This window comes from Melampsora larici-populina, assembly GCF_000204055.1.
Source record: "Melampsora larici-populina 98AG31 unplaced genomic scaffold MELLAscaffold_3, whole genome shotgun sequence".
Lineage (NCBI taxonomy): Eukaryota > Fungi > Basidiomycota > Pucciniomycetes > Pucciniales > Melampsoraceae > Melampsora > Melampsora laricis-populina.
This window is the reverse complement of record NW_006768767.1, coordinates 3002254-3021256: the sequence shown is the minus strand read 5'-3', so window position 1 is coordinate 3021256 and position 19003 is coordinate 3002254. Positions and strand designations below refer to the sequence as shown.

Below are 19003 nucleotides of genomic sequence, written 5' to 3'. Positions count from 1 at the left end.
ACCAATACTTGAGGTTTTGTCCAGTTTTTTTTCTTTTTACAAAGTTAAGCAAGATGGAAGGAAGAGGATCCTCCAATACTGATGATCATGTGTCCTTGTGACCATTGCTTTCACATCTTTTGAGATACATCTGCCAAATCCTTGACTATGGTTGTTTGGCTTTCATGGCCAACAGCAAGACCATCCTTTTCTCATTGGTTAGTAAGATTTGGCAAACTCTGGCCTTGGCAATGCACACATCAGGTGTGGTTAAGTGAAATCTAGAGAAAACTGGCATAATCAACTACAGTCATTTTATCTAGTGCTGCAATGATGGGCTCTTGACAAATTCTCAATCAACCATTCTTGGAATGGTGATCAGCACCTATAAACTCTCTGAGGCAAAAACAGTACTCTTGGAGATACAGGATTCTCAGCCCCTAAACTCACATGGGTGCGCTGTAGAGCTGTGAGCCATGGGAAGCCCCTATTGTTAATGCCTGATGTTGAAGCAAGTTAGGGGCCAACTCTGAATCACCCATTCTCCCCCTTTTATCAACAAACAATCCATAAAACACATAACACTATTCAACTATCTTAACAGTTTCTTCCTGTACACCTAAACAAGAATCAACACACTGCACAGCCAACAAACTTACCTCAGATTGAAAAATCTAAGGTATCATTGGACTCAAATCCTCAGTGATTCATCAATGAAACAATTAGTAGTTGGTAATTGGTTATTAACCAATGGGAATGTGACCAATTTGGATTGTAATGTATGTGTACAGTGAATTCCATAAAGAATGAAATCAAGGATTCTTCAAAATTGAGTGATGGTCTCTGCGCCCGGCAGTAAGGTTGAGATTGACTGTGCAATCTGTCAAACTTACGTGCCACATCAAGTATAAATACATACATATCGGTAAGGCCCAGGGATAATACGATTTATACCAAAAAAGTGGTTGATTTGAGTACCGATGTGGTATAGCAGCAGGATCAATGGTGCCTACGTTTACTGCAAATGTTCCCTCTGAAAGGCTACCTACTTGAGTTTGACTTTCTTTTCTTTTTGGTTTTTGTTACAAGTCTTTTTTTACTTATTGCTGCAAAGCAAAAATTAGGAGAATAAGCCAGACATACTATTACTGGCCTTCTTTGTCTGTGATAAATCTATTGTAATTGTTAATCTTGGCAAAAAAAACATGTAACAAAAGCAACAGCAAGTCAAACACCAACCGTTTTTGGGCCAGCGTGCCAGGCAGACATCACTCTACACCATTTGGACACCAAGAGGTGAAAGTTAGATAAGAATTATAGACTCTGACATCAATTTTTATAATAAGCATCTGTATATTGTCAGATGTGGTGTGTAAGTTTGACAGATTGCACAGTCAATCTCAACCTTACTGCCTGGTGCACGGACCATCACTCAATTTTGAACAATCCTTGATTTCATCCTTTATGGAATTGACTGTACATTTGCTGACAGGTCAGACGCTGTTTATTTTTTTGAATATGTTTACAGTTATGAGATCATCGACTGTTTTACCACCTTGCCAAACTTCATCCCAATGTGTTCACATTCACTGTTTTGTTCCTTATCCTGAACCCTAACCTAATGCCTGTGTGGGTGCCGTAACATGCCACTGAAATGGGGAAAACCCATGTAGACATTGAAAAAATGATGCCTACTTGTCTAGAAACCCATGTAAGCGCCATAAAAAGACCACCTACCCAGGTGGGTTTCATTTTTTGGCGCTGAGAGGTCCAGATAGCCAAGCAAGTGTCAGAAGATGATGTCTAAAACTCTAAAAAGTCATGTGGGCATCAGAATACAACACCTACCAAGCCTAGGAAGATTCCCTGTAGTAGGCACCCCTTCCCAGCGCCGCAAGTCAGCAGCAAATAGTGGTATCCATTTTGTTTTTCTCTGATGTCTACATAAAATTTAATTGACACAATTATCAGGGTTTACCATCCCACTAGAAAGAACCATTGATAAGGTATTTTTCACGTCTAGATGGCCAAGAGGTTGAATCACTTGGATTATCATAGATCTGGTTTCAAGGGTGCATTTTCAATTCACACACATTTCCAGACTTAAAATTCATCAATCTTGGTATTGATGAATCTTGATGGGTTGCATAGCTCTTAATCAATAAATCAAGACATGAAAATCTTGTTTCATCCATCCCTTCATCTGAGCCCCACCAAAACAAGACAGTATCATCAGGGTGGAAGTGAGAGATATGCAGAAAAAAATGGCAATGAATGGATTGAATCAAAGGCCTAACTGTATTGATGAAATTTATCAAAGGGGTAAGGCTTTTAGGATGATTTATGTTCAGGTAAGAACAATACTCCAATGGGTTTTGATTATAATCCTAGATCAGTATATTATCTCAACTTAACAAATCCCATTGCAACAGCCAGGACTCTGTTCTGCCATGTTATCAGGTCTGAAAATGTGAGAATATGATACAGTCTCCGCTTGCTATAAGCGTCACTAAAATGCACCAAATTTGATGCTTACAAAGCGTGATGCATCATTTTGAAAGGAGCATACTGCATATTTGCATTTTTGTTTCACCAAAATTTGATTCCTATAGCAAAATATGCTTACTCAATGTGTGCTTATATCAAGCAGTGACTGTATATAGGCTCTCTTTATACAATTTGATCTATTGTGCCAGTGGTCTGAATGCCAATAAAGAGAACACAAAAGACTGGTTGGGGTTGGGTTTTGAAAACTGGGGCCTTGCCAGAGTGGGAATGGCCCGTTGGGGAGTTTGACTCCCCTACAATGCATATCTTTTTCCCAGTCTCATGTTTTGACACATCAGTCAGCAAGACTGTTCATCTGATCAGGTCCGTGTGACACTGAACCAAGGCTTGAACAAGGGATCTAGATATGCCAAAGCTGTGGCCACTGGTGGTAGAAGTTGAGCTAAAATCTTGAAATTTGGCTGCATTTTGCTCTACAACACAATGATGCTTGTGCTTTTTGAAGTACAGCTCTGGATCCACCTAGAGGCTCTTGATGAGCATCTCACACACCCAAAAGCATCTTGGAAAATGAACAATATACAAGAAGCATGTGCAAAGGATTGATTCAAATCTCATTACAAATGAAGCAATATATGATATGTAAATCACAGGTGTACTATACATCTGTGAAAACTGGAAATTTGAGCATTCCAAAATCATAGATTGCTTATTTTGGGATTGGAATGTCAGTGATTTCTAGGATCAAATATAAAATCACGTACAAACAATTTTGTGAAGAACATATAACCAGAGGACTTTACATAAAAAATATTTTTTATTGAAGATGAAAGGGTGGTAATAGGTCCAGACCATGTGTTTGGGAAAGTTTGGCCCATACTTCTATCATTGTCAGTGTTGATCATTGCTTTCAAGCCTTGGATGTGTCCAGTAAATTTGGATTGGGCAAGGGAGTTTGAGTTGAGTTAGGATATTGTTCTTTTTATGATATTTGAAGATCTCAAATCACGTTCTTCTTGTTCTTGGTCTTGATGACTCCTTTGGTGGGTTTTTTACTTTTTTTTGGTGTCTTTAATCAGAGATCAAACTTAAAATTGGCAAGTCATATTAGTTGATTGGATGTATCCATTACCAAGAAGATTGATTGATCTCATTTCAAAATTCAAAAACACTATTTAAAGTACACCATGGTTCCAAAATTGCAATTCACTGAAATGGAAATCAAGCATCCAATCCAAAAAAACTCAAACTTTTTCAAATCTTTTCTTTCTATCCAATCTTTCAATGTATCATATGAACCCCATTTATGATGATCACCATGATTTTTCATTTCCATCTCATACAAAAACCCAATCAAATATCACAAACAAATGAAAGAATCTTTACATTTCAACCAGTAACCAGAAAATCCATAACCAATTTCTCATCAACTAACATATCCATCCATTCAAACTATTTCTTTTCAAAAGAAACTCAAGAAACCAAATAATTTCAAAACAAATCCAACTTGAATTTCATCATGTATATGTATAAATAGAAAAAAGATAACGAAAAAACACACACATCATAATCGAACCAAATCTTCTTGTTTCAATTCCATTCATTCATTTTTTTTATTTAGTATGTATCTTATTGCAACAAGAAAAAAAATTGAGATATATATTTTTTTCTTTCCATACCGATTTGTGTGGTATATTCAAAAAAAAAGAAATCCTTGAGATCCAAAGGTCTTAAATCCAAGTAAAAAAAGAAAAAAAGAAATCAAAGAAATTCATCATACTGATCATCATGTGATCATCTTCTAACGACCGGTCCATCTGCTCTTCTAACCATTGATCTTGTGTCAGGATGATACTGAGGACGAGCTTGAGACATAGAATGAGTTCTAGAAAGTCTACCACCTGCACCACCGCCACCACCACCACGGTATGCAGAACTAGGTCCATCATCTCCATATCCTCTTTGGGGTCTATCATCTCCATATCCTCTTTGAGGTCCATCATCCCCATATCCTCTTTGGGGTCTATCATCTCCATATCCTCTTTGAGGTCCATCATCTCCATATCCTCTATATGGTTCATCCTCAAGATAATCTCGACCATCATCAACATAACCTCGAACCCTATCATCCGCATAACCTCTAGGTGAATCATCAACATAACCTCTTGGTGGATTAGGTCTAGAACGGCTTGTGGCTAATCCTAAACCGCTTTGATCAGATCGGTTTCGTGAGTCTTGCCGGTGATCGTATTGATCAGAAACTGATCGTTGAACTCCACGACGTGATGAATGAGGATGATGATCATCTGGATGATGACGTGGTCTTTCATCATGACCAAATTCATCATCATCTCCTTCATAAGCCGGTGGAGGATCCCAATCTTCTCCATGCTACAAAGAGGAACCAACGGATTCGAATCGATTAGCTTGTTTTAATCAAGCAAGAAGGAAAGAAGTTGAAATACTTACACTTCTTCCATTAGGATGATGACGACCACCAATCTTAATCTCTTGACCGTTTTCATTAATTTCCATTCTACCATTAGCTACTCTCATTTGTTTATCCAATTTTTGACCTGACCAACTTCCATCTGAGTTTTGACCCATGACCGTTTTAGATTGTCTAACTCTCATCATACAATCTGGATTAGTTCCAATGTTCTCTAATGTATTAGAAGTAGGTCCTCCAATCTTTAATCCTGTCATTGCAGTTGATAACAATTTATCGAATCCAAGACTTAAGTCTGAGATTTTGTGATTAGATGTATTGAATGGATCAGAAGAAGATTGAGGTCCAAAGAAATCATCTACTGGTAATCCGAATCCATGATCCCATTCATCGGTTGTTCCTTTATATCCTTTATTGTTTCGATTGGACATCGGTTTAAGATCATATAAATCATTAGGTCTTGATCTTTCTTGATTGTATGAACGAGAATTAGATGGATGTTCGACCAATTCTCGACGTCTTGCTCCATTATATTCATGAGCATTAGATTGAGAAAAAGATGATCTTCTAGATGTTGGATATTGTGATGAGATCGATCTACGAGAAGATGGGTATGGGTCATGTCTTACGTCTTCATTCGGAACATCGGTTCTACGATGGTTTCCTCCTCCTTCACGGTATCCACCATGCACTGATGGTTGATGATTAGAAAGACGTTGAGGAGTAGGTTGAGTGTCTTGAGTATAAGCCGTCTTGGGAAGTTGATTATGAACATAAACAGGTCGATCTAATGCATCATTATCATCATAAGGACTTTGTTGTTCTAATTCATCCATTTCACGATTCCTTATTAACTCTTCACGAGGTAATCTTAAACTTTTACGATGATGGGATTCATCTGGTATTGATGAATGACCCAGATCAGCATTTAATCGATTTGATTTATTGATGATAGGTAGTTTTGATAGATTAGATTGATTTAACTTTGATGAGTTAGTTACTGATGATGGTTTCGATGAAGCAGATGGAGGGTTTGAAGTAGTTTTGTTCAAGATTGGTTGAAGTTGAACTGATGGTACGATTTCAGGTGGTTCGATCGGATGACCTAACTCATGACAAACTTGTTGAAATGCATTTGAAAGGATTCTAAACCTACGTTCTGCTTCTGATTTACGAGATAATGGTTGTCGATCTGGATGATGAAGTAATGCCTAAAAGGTAAACAAAAACAAATCAGTATATATATCAGATCATAAAAAGTTGATCGATGAATTTAGATCGGAATAAGAACTTACAGCTTTCCTATAAGCAGCTTTAGCTTCTTCATAAGTACAATCAGAATAAACATTCAAGATACTATAAGGGTCATCCATTCCGCCCTAAGATACGAAAGAATATATAAGGTAAACTGAGACTTTGTTGTAGTGTTTTCAAGTAAGTTTATTCAAGAAATTGAAATGTAAAGAGTTAGTACCAATTCCAAGAAGATAGTATTGGTTATTTTGATTTGGTATTGATTTGGTTGCTGGTTCAGTGATGAGTGATTAAAGGATTGAGATCGATCGGAATTGGTGAGCGTGTATGTAAACTAAACCAAAGTGTATGTATAGTATAAATTCTCAAAGGGCAAAATACATAAATTAACACAGCCTCATTCCTCAGCCTCCAAGTTTCTACTTGATCAAACAATCGACAAAACAAATTGAAATAAAAATCTTGGTAATGTTCCACAGCCTGCGAAGGTACAGTGAATTCCATTCTCGAGTGGAGAGGGAGTGACAGATACAGCAAGGGGGTGTCACACTTGTGGGAGATGTGACATCTCTCCCACGAAGTGAATTTGGAATCCGAGTGAAGTGAAAATTTTCACTTCTCCCACTCGCATCCAAATTCTTCCCCCGCGCTGAATCTTGTCAATCCAGCAAGTAATAGTCGCAAATTCTCTTTCTCAGAATAATTTTCAAAGTTTTGTTCTTCTATTCCATACCATCGGCTCAATCTTCTACGTTTATCCTAACACTCACCATTGCACTAGTTGAATGTGGAGAAAACTTAAACCTAAGAATTTATCTACTCAATATAAATCACAGAAGATGTTGGAATTAGCGAAGCAAGAAGAAGAGAAGAAGAAAGTTCACGCCCTCAAGCTCAAGGAGCAGGCCAATGAACGAGAAAGAAGAGCGGGTTCTAGAGATCCGATATCGAACAATACCAATGTAGGTTCGCCGCTCAGACATCAACTTGATGATCCGGCGGATGAGGCTCGGGACGCTCCACCTGGGGATAAGATTGGGGAAGGTTTGGCTGGTGAAGGAGGTGGTTCAGATGTTGGCGAAGAAGGAACTGGCTCGTCGGTTGAAGGAGATGATGATGAGGAAGATGGGAAGGGGAAGCCGAAGAGTTCAAAGAAAAAGAAGAGAAAATCAAAAGGAAAGAAAGGATTGGATCTTTTAGGCCCTTTAAACGAAGATGGAAGCATAAAAGGGAGGAAAGAACTCTATGCTGGATTGATCGAAAATGATCATAGTAAGTTTTATTTCAATCAAGTTAATTTCCTTTCCTTTATCTCTCGGTTTTCAATTTCGTCGAACACTTAAGATTTCAAAGAGAGTTGAAGCCGTGATAGGCTCCTTGTTGAAGTATGTTGTAGTAGCCGGATAGGCTCCACGAAATAAATTCTATTGACGAGATTTGTTTAACACAATTCTTGTTCAGAGTTGTAGCGGTTTTTTTTTTTTTTAAAAGCTCCTCGCAACCTCATTCTCTAATCTTTAATCAATTGATTCTGTTCATTCCCAAGACAATTGTACTAGATAGTCTAGTTATGTAAGAACTTGTACAAACTAGAGAGGCGATGAGTAGGGTTGTAGCTTACAGAGCTCCCATATAATTTAAGCATCTAACGTCTAGGGGAATGTCCCTTGATTGTGCGGATAAGGAGAATAGGTGGTTGAGCTCCGTATCTTTTGTGGCAGCTTGGGGGTTCCGAAAGTGCTTACCTTATAAGGTGTTTCTCTTGGTTATAACCCTACTATTCATCATCCTATCAATCTCCATTCTCCTGGGGCACATCATTATGGTCCTTTTTGTGCTAGAAAAGCAGCCACTGACATAGGTTTAATGTGGGTTCTCTAGTAGGCTCCTTTGGGCTAAGCAATACCTCGACTAGCGGTCCGACACCAGGTCCAGCATCCCATTCTGGAGGTTTAGGTTCATCTTCGGAACCGGCACCACTTGTGAACGACGGCCGTCCTCTAGTTGACCGTTTGGTGGAAGCCATCGACCATCTCGATATGCGATCGATTTTGCTTTTAAGGAAAGAAATGGTGGCGGAAGAGAAGTTGAAGAAGAGTCAAGAAGAGGTGGTGAAGAAGGAGAAGCTGGAGGTGAAGGAGGAAAGGAAGAGAGATAAGTTGTTTAAGAAGCATAAAAAGCAGGAGGATGAATCGAAGAAGAAGGAAGAGGAGTTGAAAAAGAAAGAAGAGGAGGGAAAAAAGTCTAAAGGAAAGAACAAAAAGAAGAGATCTCGCTCACCCTCTGAGTCGAGTGACAGCTCGTCATCTTCAAGCTCTAGTAGCTCAGGAAGTTCATCTTCGTCATCCTCCGATTCTAATCATGATCCGGATCACAAACCATCTAGTTCCTCTTCTTCTTCATCTTCGGGTTCATCGAGTTCATCTAGCTCATCTTCGGATTCCGACAATGATGTGGAATTAATATCAAAAAAGAACGTCGAGTTCGAATTTAATATGATTGCTGGGTTAGATCTGCAAGATCTTCCAGAACACTGGGACAGAGGTTTTAAAAAACTCAAACGATACGTTCCCTTGTCTGTTTTTAATCGTTCTTATATTGAAGCACATAATTCCACGGTTGATGATGGCTCCAAGAAACGGAAAAGACCTTCTTTATCAACTAATGAACGTGATTTGGAACGCCAGATGGAATTCGGTGATTTTATATTGGCTTGTGATTTGGAGGCTAGGTACGCGAGTGAGTTGTATGGTCATGAGGCGTATGCAAAATATATCCGTCAACATAAAGAGGTGGTGAACAACTTACTAGTTAGATACAAATGCTGGATGATTGGGTTGAGATATCATTTAGCTATTCGTTCGCTTATTTTCAGGAAGCGTTCGAAGTGTGTTTACAGGAAGAAGAAGAATGGCAAGAAAGGAAAGAAAGTGGAAAGGGTGGTGTTACCTGAAGGTGTCCAAGAAGAAGCTGTCCGAAGAGCTCGTTGGGATGCTGATACTGCCGGAGATCTGAAATACGAAGGAAATCCTTACGCTCCTGGTAAACCGAAGTATGGGTTCGATTTTTATACTGGTCAACAAGTTGTCCCGCATCAACAGGTTGCTAGTGGTTCTAGATCGGCTTCAGACCATCATCGATCGAACTCTGATTATAATTCTGGTGACAGAGGTAATGGAGGAGGTGGCTCGGCAGGAAAGCCTTTCAAAAAGAAACGAGGAGGTAATAGAGGTCATGGGAATGGGGGTGGATTTCCTCAATATCAGCCACGTATCCCAAATCCTCAAGGGTTTCAAACTACTCAACCTTACGTTCCTTATTATGCTCAATTTGCTCAGCAATACCCGCAAAATAATGCGTATGCAGGTCACAGTGGACAGGACTGGGTTGCTCATGGTCAGCATCATGCTAGTAAGCATCCGGGTAACCAAAAGGGGAAAGGAAAAGCCCACAATAATGGTTCTTGGTGAGCAGTTGATAGTTGCTTGGTAGAATTGGAGGATGGTACTGACTGGATAATCTCTGTTTCATTTTCCGACTCTGATCTCACGTTTGATGATCCTGAATGGGCTACGTCGTGATCTGCATGATTCGATCTTTCTGTTGATGCCTCCGCTTATGCTATTGACATGGTGTTCGAATAAATTGTTCCTTGACTTATTCTTGTATGTTGATCCTAAGATTTATAACAAAAATTTGTCTCCAGAGAAGTAGTAGACATAAAATTAAAATGTAGAAGGCGTCCTGAAATGAAATCTCTTCTTTTGTTTTCTTGGTATTTGATTTGCGTTGCTAGGTGATAGCCCGAAAGGACCTCGTGCCTGGGTCTTAGAGCAGTTGAGACTGAGAGGGCCATTGGCCAAAGATTCGGTTGTTATTGTTGAAGAGGTATCGCAGGAATCTACTTTGCAAGAACATGATTTAGAGCCATCAGTCGAGAAAGTTCAGATAAAAGCAAAAGATGGAAATGGATCAGATCAAAGTTCGGATGAGTCGGATGATTCGGAATATGAATGGAGGAAGAAGCCAGTTTTACCATTGAAAGAACGGAAGATATTCAAAATGAAAGAAGCGAGTCAATGGCCGGCGAGAGTGAAATGTAATATGATAATTGAGAAGTGGAAGTCCTTGATGGAGAGGGCTGGTCTAAAGGAGGACATACCGTATATTTTAGATGGTTTTGTTGATGGCTTCTGTTTGGGAATTCCGCCGCACATTTTAGGAGACAAGAAGTGGTTTACTCCGGACAACCACGCCTCAGCACTAGATGCGAAAGATCAAATAGAGAAGACATTAGCAAAAGAACGCGCGGCCGGACGTATTGTCGGCCCTTTTACTCACGAAGAGTTGTATGCGAAATACGGATTCTTTAGGTCTAATCCGATGGGTAGTGCAGTAAATGGAGATGGTTCTATTAGACTCATTAACGATCTTTCTTATCCTAAGAAAGAAAAAGACATACCTTCTGTTAATTCCTTTGTTGACAAGAAGAATTATGAGACTACTTGGGATGATTTCAAGACCGTGGCGAAGTTCTTCCGCATGAATCCAGGAGAATGGGAGATGGCGGTGTTCGATTGGGCGAAGGCATATCGCCAACTGCCAGTTCATCATAGTCAACGTCGGTTTTTAATCATTATGGACTTCAGAGGGAGGTTGTGGGTAGACTTAGCTGTAGGCTTTGGTGGAGTTGCAAGTTGTGGCGTTTTCGGTGCTCCAGCAGAGACTTGGAAACAAATAATGATCGCTGAACTTGGATTCCCGGCCATTTTTCGTTGGGTCGATGATAACCTTCTTTTCAGGAGACCTGGCAAGAAAGAGTCTTTAGAGGATGTCACGCGCTTGAGTAATTTGATGGGCGTCGATACTAATCCCGTCAAAAATCACGAATTCAGTACGGAACAAAAGTTTTTAGGGTTTATCTGGAACGGGAAACATCACACGGTCAGACTTCCAAAAGACAAGTTAGAGGAAAGGTTAGGTCAAGTAGTAGAATTCCTAGATGAAAATGAATCATGGTCTTACTCTCAAGTCGAAAAATTCGTCGGGAGGATGTGCCATACGGTTCATATTGTACCACATATGGCAGCTTACCTGAACTCGATGTATAGGTGGAAGAAGTCTTGGCAGAATCTGCAGGCTAAGAGGAAAGCGCCGTTGGATGTGTTAGAAGATCTTAGAGAATGGAGAGTGTGCCTGACACAATTCGAGGCTTGCCGTATTGTTCCAAACCCGAAACCTGAAGAGGTAGGGTGGGTAGGCGACGCAGCCTCATCTTTTGGGTGAGTTTTGGTCGCGTTGGAAGAGAAGTTGAGTCAGATGGTTGCTCATGTCCTTTTCATTTCTTTGGTGGGTTCAATGTCTGGTTTACAGAATAGGAGTGTTGGTAGGAGATTATTGGGCCTGCTTTAAATTCGTGAATACATGGGAGGTGAAAGGTCGAAAGGAACAGAAACGTCGGATAGCCTGGGCGGAGACGGTCGCTATTCGGCTGGGGCTTTTGGTGTTAGCGAAGCTAACGAGAGTTGCAGGTCGTAGGTTCTGGGTCCATACCGATAATACCACTACAGAACACGCTATTCGTAAGCGTAAGTCTAAAGATAAAGACGTGAATGAAGAATGGAAATTGATACAGCAGTTACTTACGGAGTTAGGCTGTAATATAAAACAGAAACGTGTCGCGTCGAAAGATAATAAAGCCGACAGCCTGTCTAGAGGGACCCTGGAGAAAAATCTTTCTAAGAGGAAAGAAATTCAAATTGAAGTTCCTCCGGACCTTCGTTCCCTCCTTTTTCAATTCACTCCTAAACAATTATAAACAAAATCGATGGGGAAGAAGAAGTCAAGCTTATCAGTTGATGGACTCAAGTCTAAGAAGAATGAAGAAAATCTATCGAAGATAACTAAACCTTTTGGCACGTTTAAGAAAGATGCTTTAGGAATCGATCGATCTGATTTAGAGGTAATTCAGCAACATTTCTTAAGAGGGTCTTGGAAAGATGGAACTCTTAAACACTATAACTCGGGGATCGTAAAACTTATGAGATACGCAGAAGTAAAGAATATCGATAAAACATTGTTATTACCAATCTCGTCCGATGTGCTACTTGGATTTGTCGTCTGGGCGTCAAAGAAGAATGAAAACTTAGTGGATGACGATGAATCGGTTAAATCGACGACGTTGAAATCGTACATAGCTGGTCTGAAGGCTTGGCACAAATTTCATCGGAAAACTTACCCTTCTGATCAAGATGACACGGTCGCTTTATTGATTCGAGCCTCTGAAGCAGTTGAACAAGAGTTGAAGATGCAAGATAAATTAAAACCACCGGTGTTAGTATCAGATCTGGCGATTTTAAGAGAGCGGGTAGATTTATCTTACGAGAAGGATGCAGTTTTATATGCTATTGCTCTGGTCGCCTTCTGGGGGACTGCTCGTTTAGGTGAATTAGTCTCTGATGATCTGAACAAACGTGTGCCGATTTGGGGTGATGTTTTATGGGGACCGAAAGACTCTTACGCTAAGATCGCCATTCATGGAGCGAAGACTGCCAAGCCCGGGGAAATTCAGTACATCTTCCTTCCTCGACAAAAATCTAGACTCGACCCGGTGAGAGCGTTGAAGGTTATATTCGATTTCCGTTCCCGAAAGTCAAGTGATCCCGTGTTTGGATTTGCGAGTGAGAAGGATGGACGTACCATTGTTTTCAAGAAAAGTTTTGTCATTGATGCATTGCGTAAACTTTGGAATGGGTGTCGATCGGAAAAAGACCAAATCTTGTTTGGCCATTCCTTCCGTATCGGTGGCGCGTCTCTTCGCTGGAATTTAGGAGCAACTAGAGAAGAGGTGAAGATCCATGGTAGATGGGCCTCAGATGCTTATAAGATTTACTTACGAAAGTTTAGTGATAAAGAAATGAAGGAGACGGCAGATTGGTTGTTAGTTGAACGATTAGATGATTTTACCGATAATTAGCCTTGAATTCGTTGGAGGACAGTTCGTTAAGCTAGTTAGCTCTTCCCTGTTGGTTTCGTTTGGTATCTTCTTGAGTTGATGATAGTTGTAAGGTGGATATGCCGAAACGCTGTTATGCAAATGAGGAACTAATAGGACTATAGTGTGTTTGATGTGCCGATTGAATTATGTTGTGAGGAGTTAGATGGGATCTGTGTGATTGCCATGTGTTTAGGTTTCATGGAAACTTAACTGTGCATCACGTACGTAATCTTGAAGATTCGTAGTTGAGATGTGTCAATCTCATGGGCACGTGTACCCATTTAGCAGATTAGTAGTTAAATGGTATCAACTCTCAATGGCAAGGGTGTTCATTTAATGTGAACCACTCACGAAGCTTGAGGTGGGGGGGTTCGTTTGAGTCAGACTTCTCAAGGCTCACGACTCATAGCCCCGTGAGTTCAGGGGGTTGAGAAGTCTATTCTTCTCTAGCCTGTTCTCGCCCCGCAGGTAGGGTTCTAGGATGGGTGATCATAACCCATACTAGATTTTCCCTCCTACGGAGCTACCCCCACACCACGCTCATAGGTTATTAGTCTCAAGGAAAGAGACAGTAGCCTATAAGCGGTAGAACATGTTAGGGGAGGTATACTCCTCATTGAGAGTTTTAAGCAACTCTCTAGGTAGAAACCTTCTAGGTTCTAATCATCCTTCTTCACCAACTATAACTTGCTCTCCATGTTGAAGAATGGATTGGTAATGTTCCACAGCCTGCGAAGGTACAGTGAATTCCATTCTCGAGTGGAGAGGGAGTGACAGATACAGCAAGGGGGTGTCACACTTGTGGGAGATGTGACATCTCTCCCACGAAGTGAATTTGGAATCCGAGTGAAGTGAAAATTTTCACTTCTCCCACTCGCATCCAAATTCTTCCCCCGCGCTGAATCTTGTCAATCCAGCAAGTAATAGTCGCAAATTCTCTTTCTCAGAATAATTTTCAAAGCCCGCCCACCGCCCGGGGGGTTGAGAAGTCTATTCTTCTCTAGCCTGTTCTCGCCCCGCAGGTAGGGTTCTAGGATGGGTGATCATAACCCATACTAGATTTTCCCTCCTACGGAGCTACCCCCACACCACGCTCATAGGTTATTAGTCTCAAGGAAAGAGACAGTAGCCTATAAGCGGTAGAACATGTTAGGGGAGGTATACTCCTCATTGAGAGTTTTAAGCAACTCTCTAGGTAGAAACCTTCTAGGTTCTAATCATCCTTCTTCACCAACTATAACTTGCTCTCCATGTTGAAGAATGGAAAAGTCTTCTTCATGGAAAGACTCTTGCTGTCTGAAACACAATTTTCTATCCCATTCTTCTAACAAGTTTGAATGTTGATTTCTTTTCTTACTGCCTCTTCCTGATCTTTAGAAACTTACTCATATCATTCTTTGCCTCATCTTGCACTGATATATACTTCTTTGAATTAACTTGATCGCTCATCTGAAGTCAAATGAAGACAACTATGACAGATCAAAGTGAATCAAATTAAAAGAAATCAATCAAAAGTCAAATACATAGAGTGTTAAAATTCCATAAAGCATAATTTGATCCATAATGAAAATTTAACAAGATCTATCGAGTTAGAAAAAAAATGTAGATAATTGAGTGGCATACATCGAGTTGAGTGGCATATGAAAATCAATATTAGGTAAGAAAATTAAAGAAATAGAATCGTAAATGAGAAAAAGTGTGATGAGATACATTATAAAATGTGAACATATCGAATGATCAGATTTCAATTAAAAGAAATTTCTATTATGACGAGAAGAAAAATCTATCTTGTATGAACATTTTCTTGGGTTTAGATTACATATTTTCACGAGTTGAGGATTTAAACTTGCTTGGTGTTCTAGGAAAAACACACAAAGAGAAATCTCAGTAAGACTTCAGTTGGAAGGGTGAGTAGAGGATAGAGTACAAAAAACACTTACCTCCTTGAGTTCTTCATCCGAAAGTAGGCCAAGCGCACCTCCCACCAAACCAGTCACTGCTCCTACCACACCACCCACAGTGTTTCCAAGACTTCCCACCACACCACCAACAGTGTTCAAAAGACCTCCCGCCAGATTACCAACACCACTCAAAAGGTTAGTATAGCCAGTATAAGCCTCATGGCAAGCACCAATAGTAGCACAGTTTCCGAAAGACTGAATGTTATTGGGATAAGAGTTACAAGTGCTATAACCGTAATTGTTGTTGATAGAGTAATAGAATTGTTGGGTAAATGGAATATTAATACCTCCTAGATTATTAGGAATAAAACCAGGTAGATAACCAGTTGGACTAATCTGACCAAAACATTTTTCATGAATCTGCTTAGAGCTAGCTAATTGTAAGGAGACCAAGATGGATAAGATGATGATAGCAGAGTTCATGGTGACGATGTTTGGTGATTGAGTATACAAAGAAATTTGTAGAAAATGTTTTTTTGTGATTGAGTATAGAAAGAAATTTGTAGAAAATGTTTGATGTGATGGATTTGATTGGATGAATGGATGAATGGATGATGAGGTGGATGGAGTTGACAAAAACACGGTAAAAGGTGTCCCTTTTATATCTTCAGGTTCACTCTAAAAATCAGTCATGAGCCCGATCAAATGGCACAGAAGAGGCCTGATACGCTTAAGACGAATGTTTCTACATTCTACATCGCCAGTAAACAAGATCTTCCTATCAACAGTGCGCGTGTGCGAAGGTGTGTTGTTTGAAGAGGTCAACCAACCGAAGAATTGAGGTCACCTTGAGTAACTTGTTGTGGTAGGTTATACGTTCGATGTCTCTGAATTACCTTGCTGTGCAATGTTGAAAGTTGTAGCAACATCGTTGAGCTCGTGGTGTTCCCCAGATAGTTGGATTCTCCTAGAAACAGTCTTTCGGTCAAGGGAGCAATGGGAATTCAAAAGTCGACTACATGTTCTTATAGTAGAACACCACACCGTCACCTCAAATGTTTAGGGATTCTACTTGACGACGGTGGGTTTCGTTTAGTTTCAAAATAGAGAAAGTGCCAATAAAATTTAATGTGGTTTGATCACTTCGTTTCCGCTCAGAGACCAGTAAGACTTGACAATGAACTCCTTCAAAGGTTGTTTACCATCAAGAATCGTGGATTCCTTTCAAAAGCTATGATACTTTTTAGTAATTACTTCATACAGTGCAACGCGTTCTCTGCTGGCATATCATACAACAGGATAGGGAAATGTTGCTCTTGAGTCAAACGAAACATAATTGCATACAGGAACACATCCAGCGATAAAACAATAGGATTCTCAAAAATCATATGCAATAGTCATCTTCAGTCTGTAATCTACACTATTCACAGGTCTTGCTTATTTATTTATTTTCGAAAGGGAAGCTAAAGGACACGCGATCTTGTTAATTGTGACCGAGATGATTGTTTCGTAACCTACTGAATTGCCGCTCGCATCTCGGCAAGTCTATGACCCCGGATCCAACTCTTTAGCCCACTGGTTCCGCGCCTGGAATAGAGGCTGTAATTCAGGAGATTCAGTCGGTGTCTCGGCTAAGAGAGTGATGTATTTTCTCCAAATTTGTCGATCTCCCTGCTCGTCATCTAAGATCGCTTCATCCTCATATCGATTTTGCGATTGGACGGTTTCGATCAGTCCATAAAATCCACCTTTGGATGCAGCCCTGATTACTACATGATCCAATCTGACATATAACCCCAAAAGGGACTCTCTTAGCTCATGGACACCCGCTCTATCAGAAGCCAAGTCCCCACGTATATGCCGGTAGAATTGTTCCAGAATTGGTTGGCAGAGGTAAATCGTAAATTGCCTTTGACCTGTAACCGGCCAGTTTTCGGGGGTGCCACCACCATCGATATGATGACGTGACCAGGGCTGTGCACCAGGATCGTATTCAACGCGGAAATCAGATGGAACAATATGTATATTGCTGGTGTAATCTGTCACCGTCACTCGGTCATTCGCAGGTGGGTCATGCCACAAATCGATCAGCTAAGACGGAAGTGATCATATAAATCAGCTTTCATGAAGATGATTTGAGAGATTTGGGAGCAGTAGTACTCGAGCCACTCTCAGTTGATCAGCCCCAGTATACATAAGCAGGCAAGGAACGTTGGAAGACTGACTTCTACACAAAGAGAGACTTTTTGAGGCTCGCGGGGTTGCAAGTCACATATCCGTTTGGGTATAGAAAGTTCTGTCACATCAGTGTCCGATGGATTTGCGAGTCCTGGAGTTGTGAGACGATTGAGGCTTCCGTGTAAGCTCTCAGCTAAGCGTTGGAGTATTCGCGAACCTTCGAAATTCAGGAAGCAAGGGGGCACCGCACTACTACCCACTTTACACATATCAAGCATCTCGGCTGAACCGAAGCCAGGTGGTGCCCATAACGCCCACCCGAACTTATCCGACTGTCCAACTATTTGGGTATTGAATCGGGGAGAGTAACGTTTATGAACTCCCCAGAGGAATAGCACTTGCCAATTAGCTTTTTCCCAATTAGGGCACGCTTCTTCGGTTCTCCAGAATAAATTACAAGTCACCTCCGGTGAAGACTGAGATCTTGAATTATCTTGAAGATAAAGTGTCATCTGTAGGTCTTGTGTCCCACCTCTTACACGCTGGCATACATTGTTCTTCTTGCGTGTAATGAGACCGTAAACATTGAAAGTGAAGGTTCCAGCCTGTGTCGAGTCCTCCACATCTTGTAAATTGACGAAATCAGGTACCTAGATCAGATATACAAAAACTGTCAATGGAAGTACGAGGACCACGGAACTGGGTGGGATCTGGACTTGAAGGAAACATAGTACAAACCCCTGGAGCTTGTGTTGACTGTACCAATCTATGTACAGAGGGCTGAGCTAATGGGATAACATCCGTCGACTGTTGGGTTGGTGAGTTCCAATCGGTGCAATAAGATGATATGTCTGGTTTGTGCGACGTGGATGGTGTGGCTCTTTCATGCAATACTGACCCTTGGCGGGAAGGAGTTGTTAGTCGATCCGCATGGGCGGAACGAATTCTAGGATCGGCACTGTCCAGACGCGTGCGTATGGTCTCGGAAGCTTCCCCTAGAGAGAACTTGGTGTCCATACTTGGCGAACGCTTGATCGAAGAGAGGTGACGGGATGCGTTTCGCAAGGGAGTCGATCGATGCGTCTGAGAAGCTGAAGAGGCTGCAAATGGGGGAAGCCTCAGCGGCCGGCAGGTAGTAGCACCTACGAGCCCAGATAGTAGGAAACAAAATCATCAGCTGAATGTCAAGGCAAAACGATGAAGTTCACTTACCCAGCTCGATCGTTTTCATGTACCAAGAAACTTCATCTACGTCTTGCAGCAGGATAACAGCTTGAAGGCCGTGATTGAACTCCCACCGATCCTCAAACTGGTTCCAGATAGGATCGAAGCGATTCAAGTCAAGGCAGATTTCCCAGGCGATCTCTAAGTCCTCTGACAGATATTTAACCCAGGGTCCAGCAAACCGAACTCGAGTTGTGGTACGTTCTTGAGTTTGACCCTCGACTGTATCTTTGGTGAGGTCCAGCTGAATATAAGTAGCAGTGAGTTCGTTGTTGTGTTTGAAGTCCATGAGGATGCCCCTGAGATGGTTGTGTCCATTTTCGAAGAAGGCCATGATTGAGGATTCGATTCGGAGTATAGGTGGTATGTAGGTCAGAGGCCAGTCAGTCAATGAGATTGAAGTTTCCTTTGAAATTCTTCATTCATGTCACTCTTCACTCTTGACTCTTGAAAGTTGACTGTCGAGTCTCGAGTCTCGAGTCTCGAGTCTCGTCACGTGAAATTACAAAACAA

General features: G+C 41.0%; 3 protein-coding genes across 3 annotated transcripts; all 3 read right to left on the bottom strand.

Moving 5' to 3' along the window:
* Positions 1 to 3958: 3958 nt before the first annotated feature.
* MELLADRAFT_76711 (uncharacterized protein) lies at positions 3959 to 6494 on the bottom strand (the record flags this gene model as incomplete). Its single annotated transcript, XM_007405105.1, has 4 exons — positions 3959 to 4878; positions 4957 to 6147; positions 6232 to 6315; positions 6411 to 6494. 3 exons carry the CDS (start codon positions 6307 to 6309, stop codon positions 4282 to 4284), a joined length of 1866 nt encoding a protein of 621 aa, XP_007405167.1.
* Positions 6495 to 15027: 8533 nt separating this feature from the next.
* Positions 15028 to 15571, bottom strand: MELLADRAFT_59755 (uncharacterized protein; the record flags this gene model as incomplete). Its single annotated transcript, XM_007405104.1, has 2 exons — positions 15028 to 15045; positions 15128 to 15571. 2 exons carry the CDS (start codon positions 15569 to 15571, stop codon positions 15028 to 15030), a joined length of 462 nt encoding a protein of 153 aa, XP_007405166.1.
* Positions 15572 to 16385: 814 nt separating this feature from the next.
* On the bottom strand, positions 16386 to 18949 carry MELLADRAFT_76710 (uncharacterized protein; the record flags this gene model as incomplete). Its single annotated transcript, XM_007405103.1, has 4 exons — positions 16386 to 17179; positions 17314 to 17916; positions 18005 to 18408; positions 18479 to 18949. 4 exons carry the CDS (start codon positions 18822 to 18824, stop codon positions 16634 to 16636), a joined length of 1899 nt encoding a protein of 632 aa, XP_007405165.1.
* Positions 18950 to 19003: the final 54 nt, after the last annotated feature.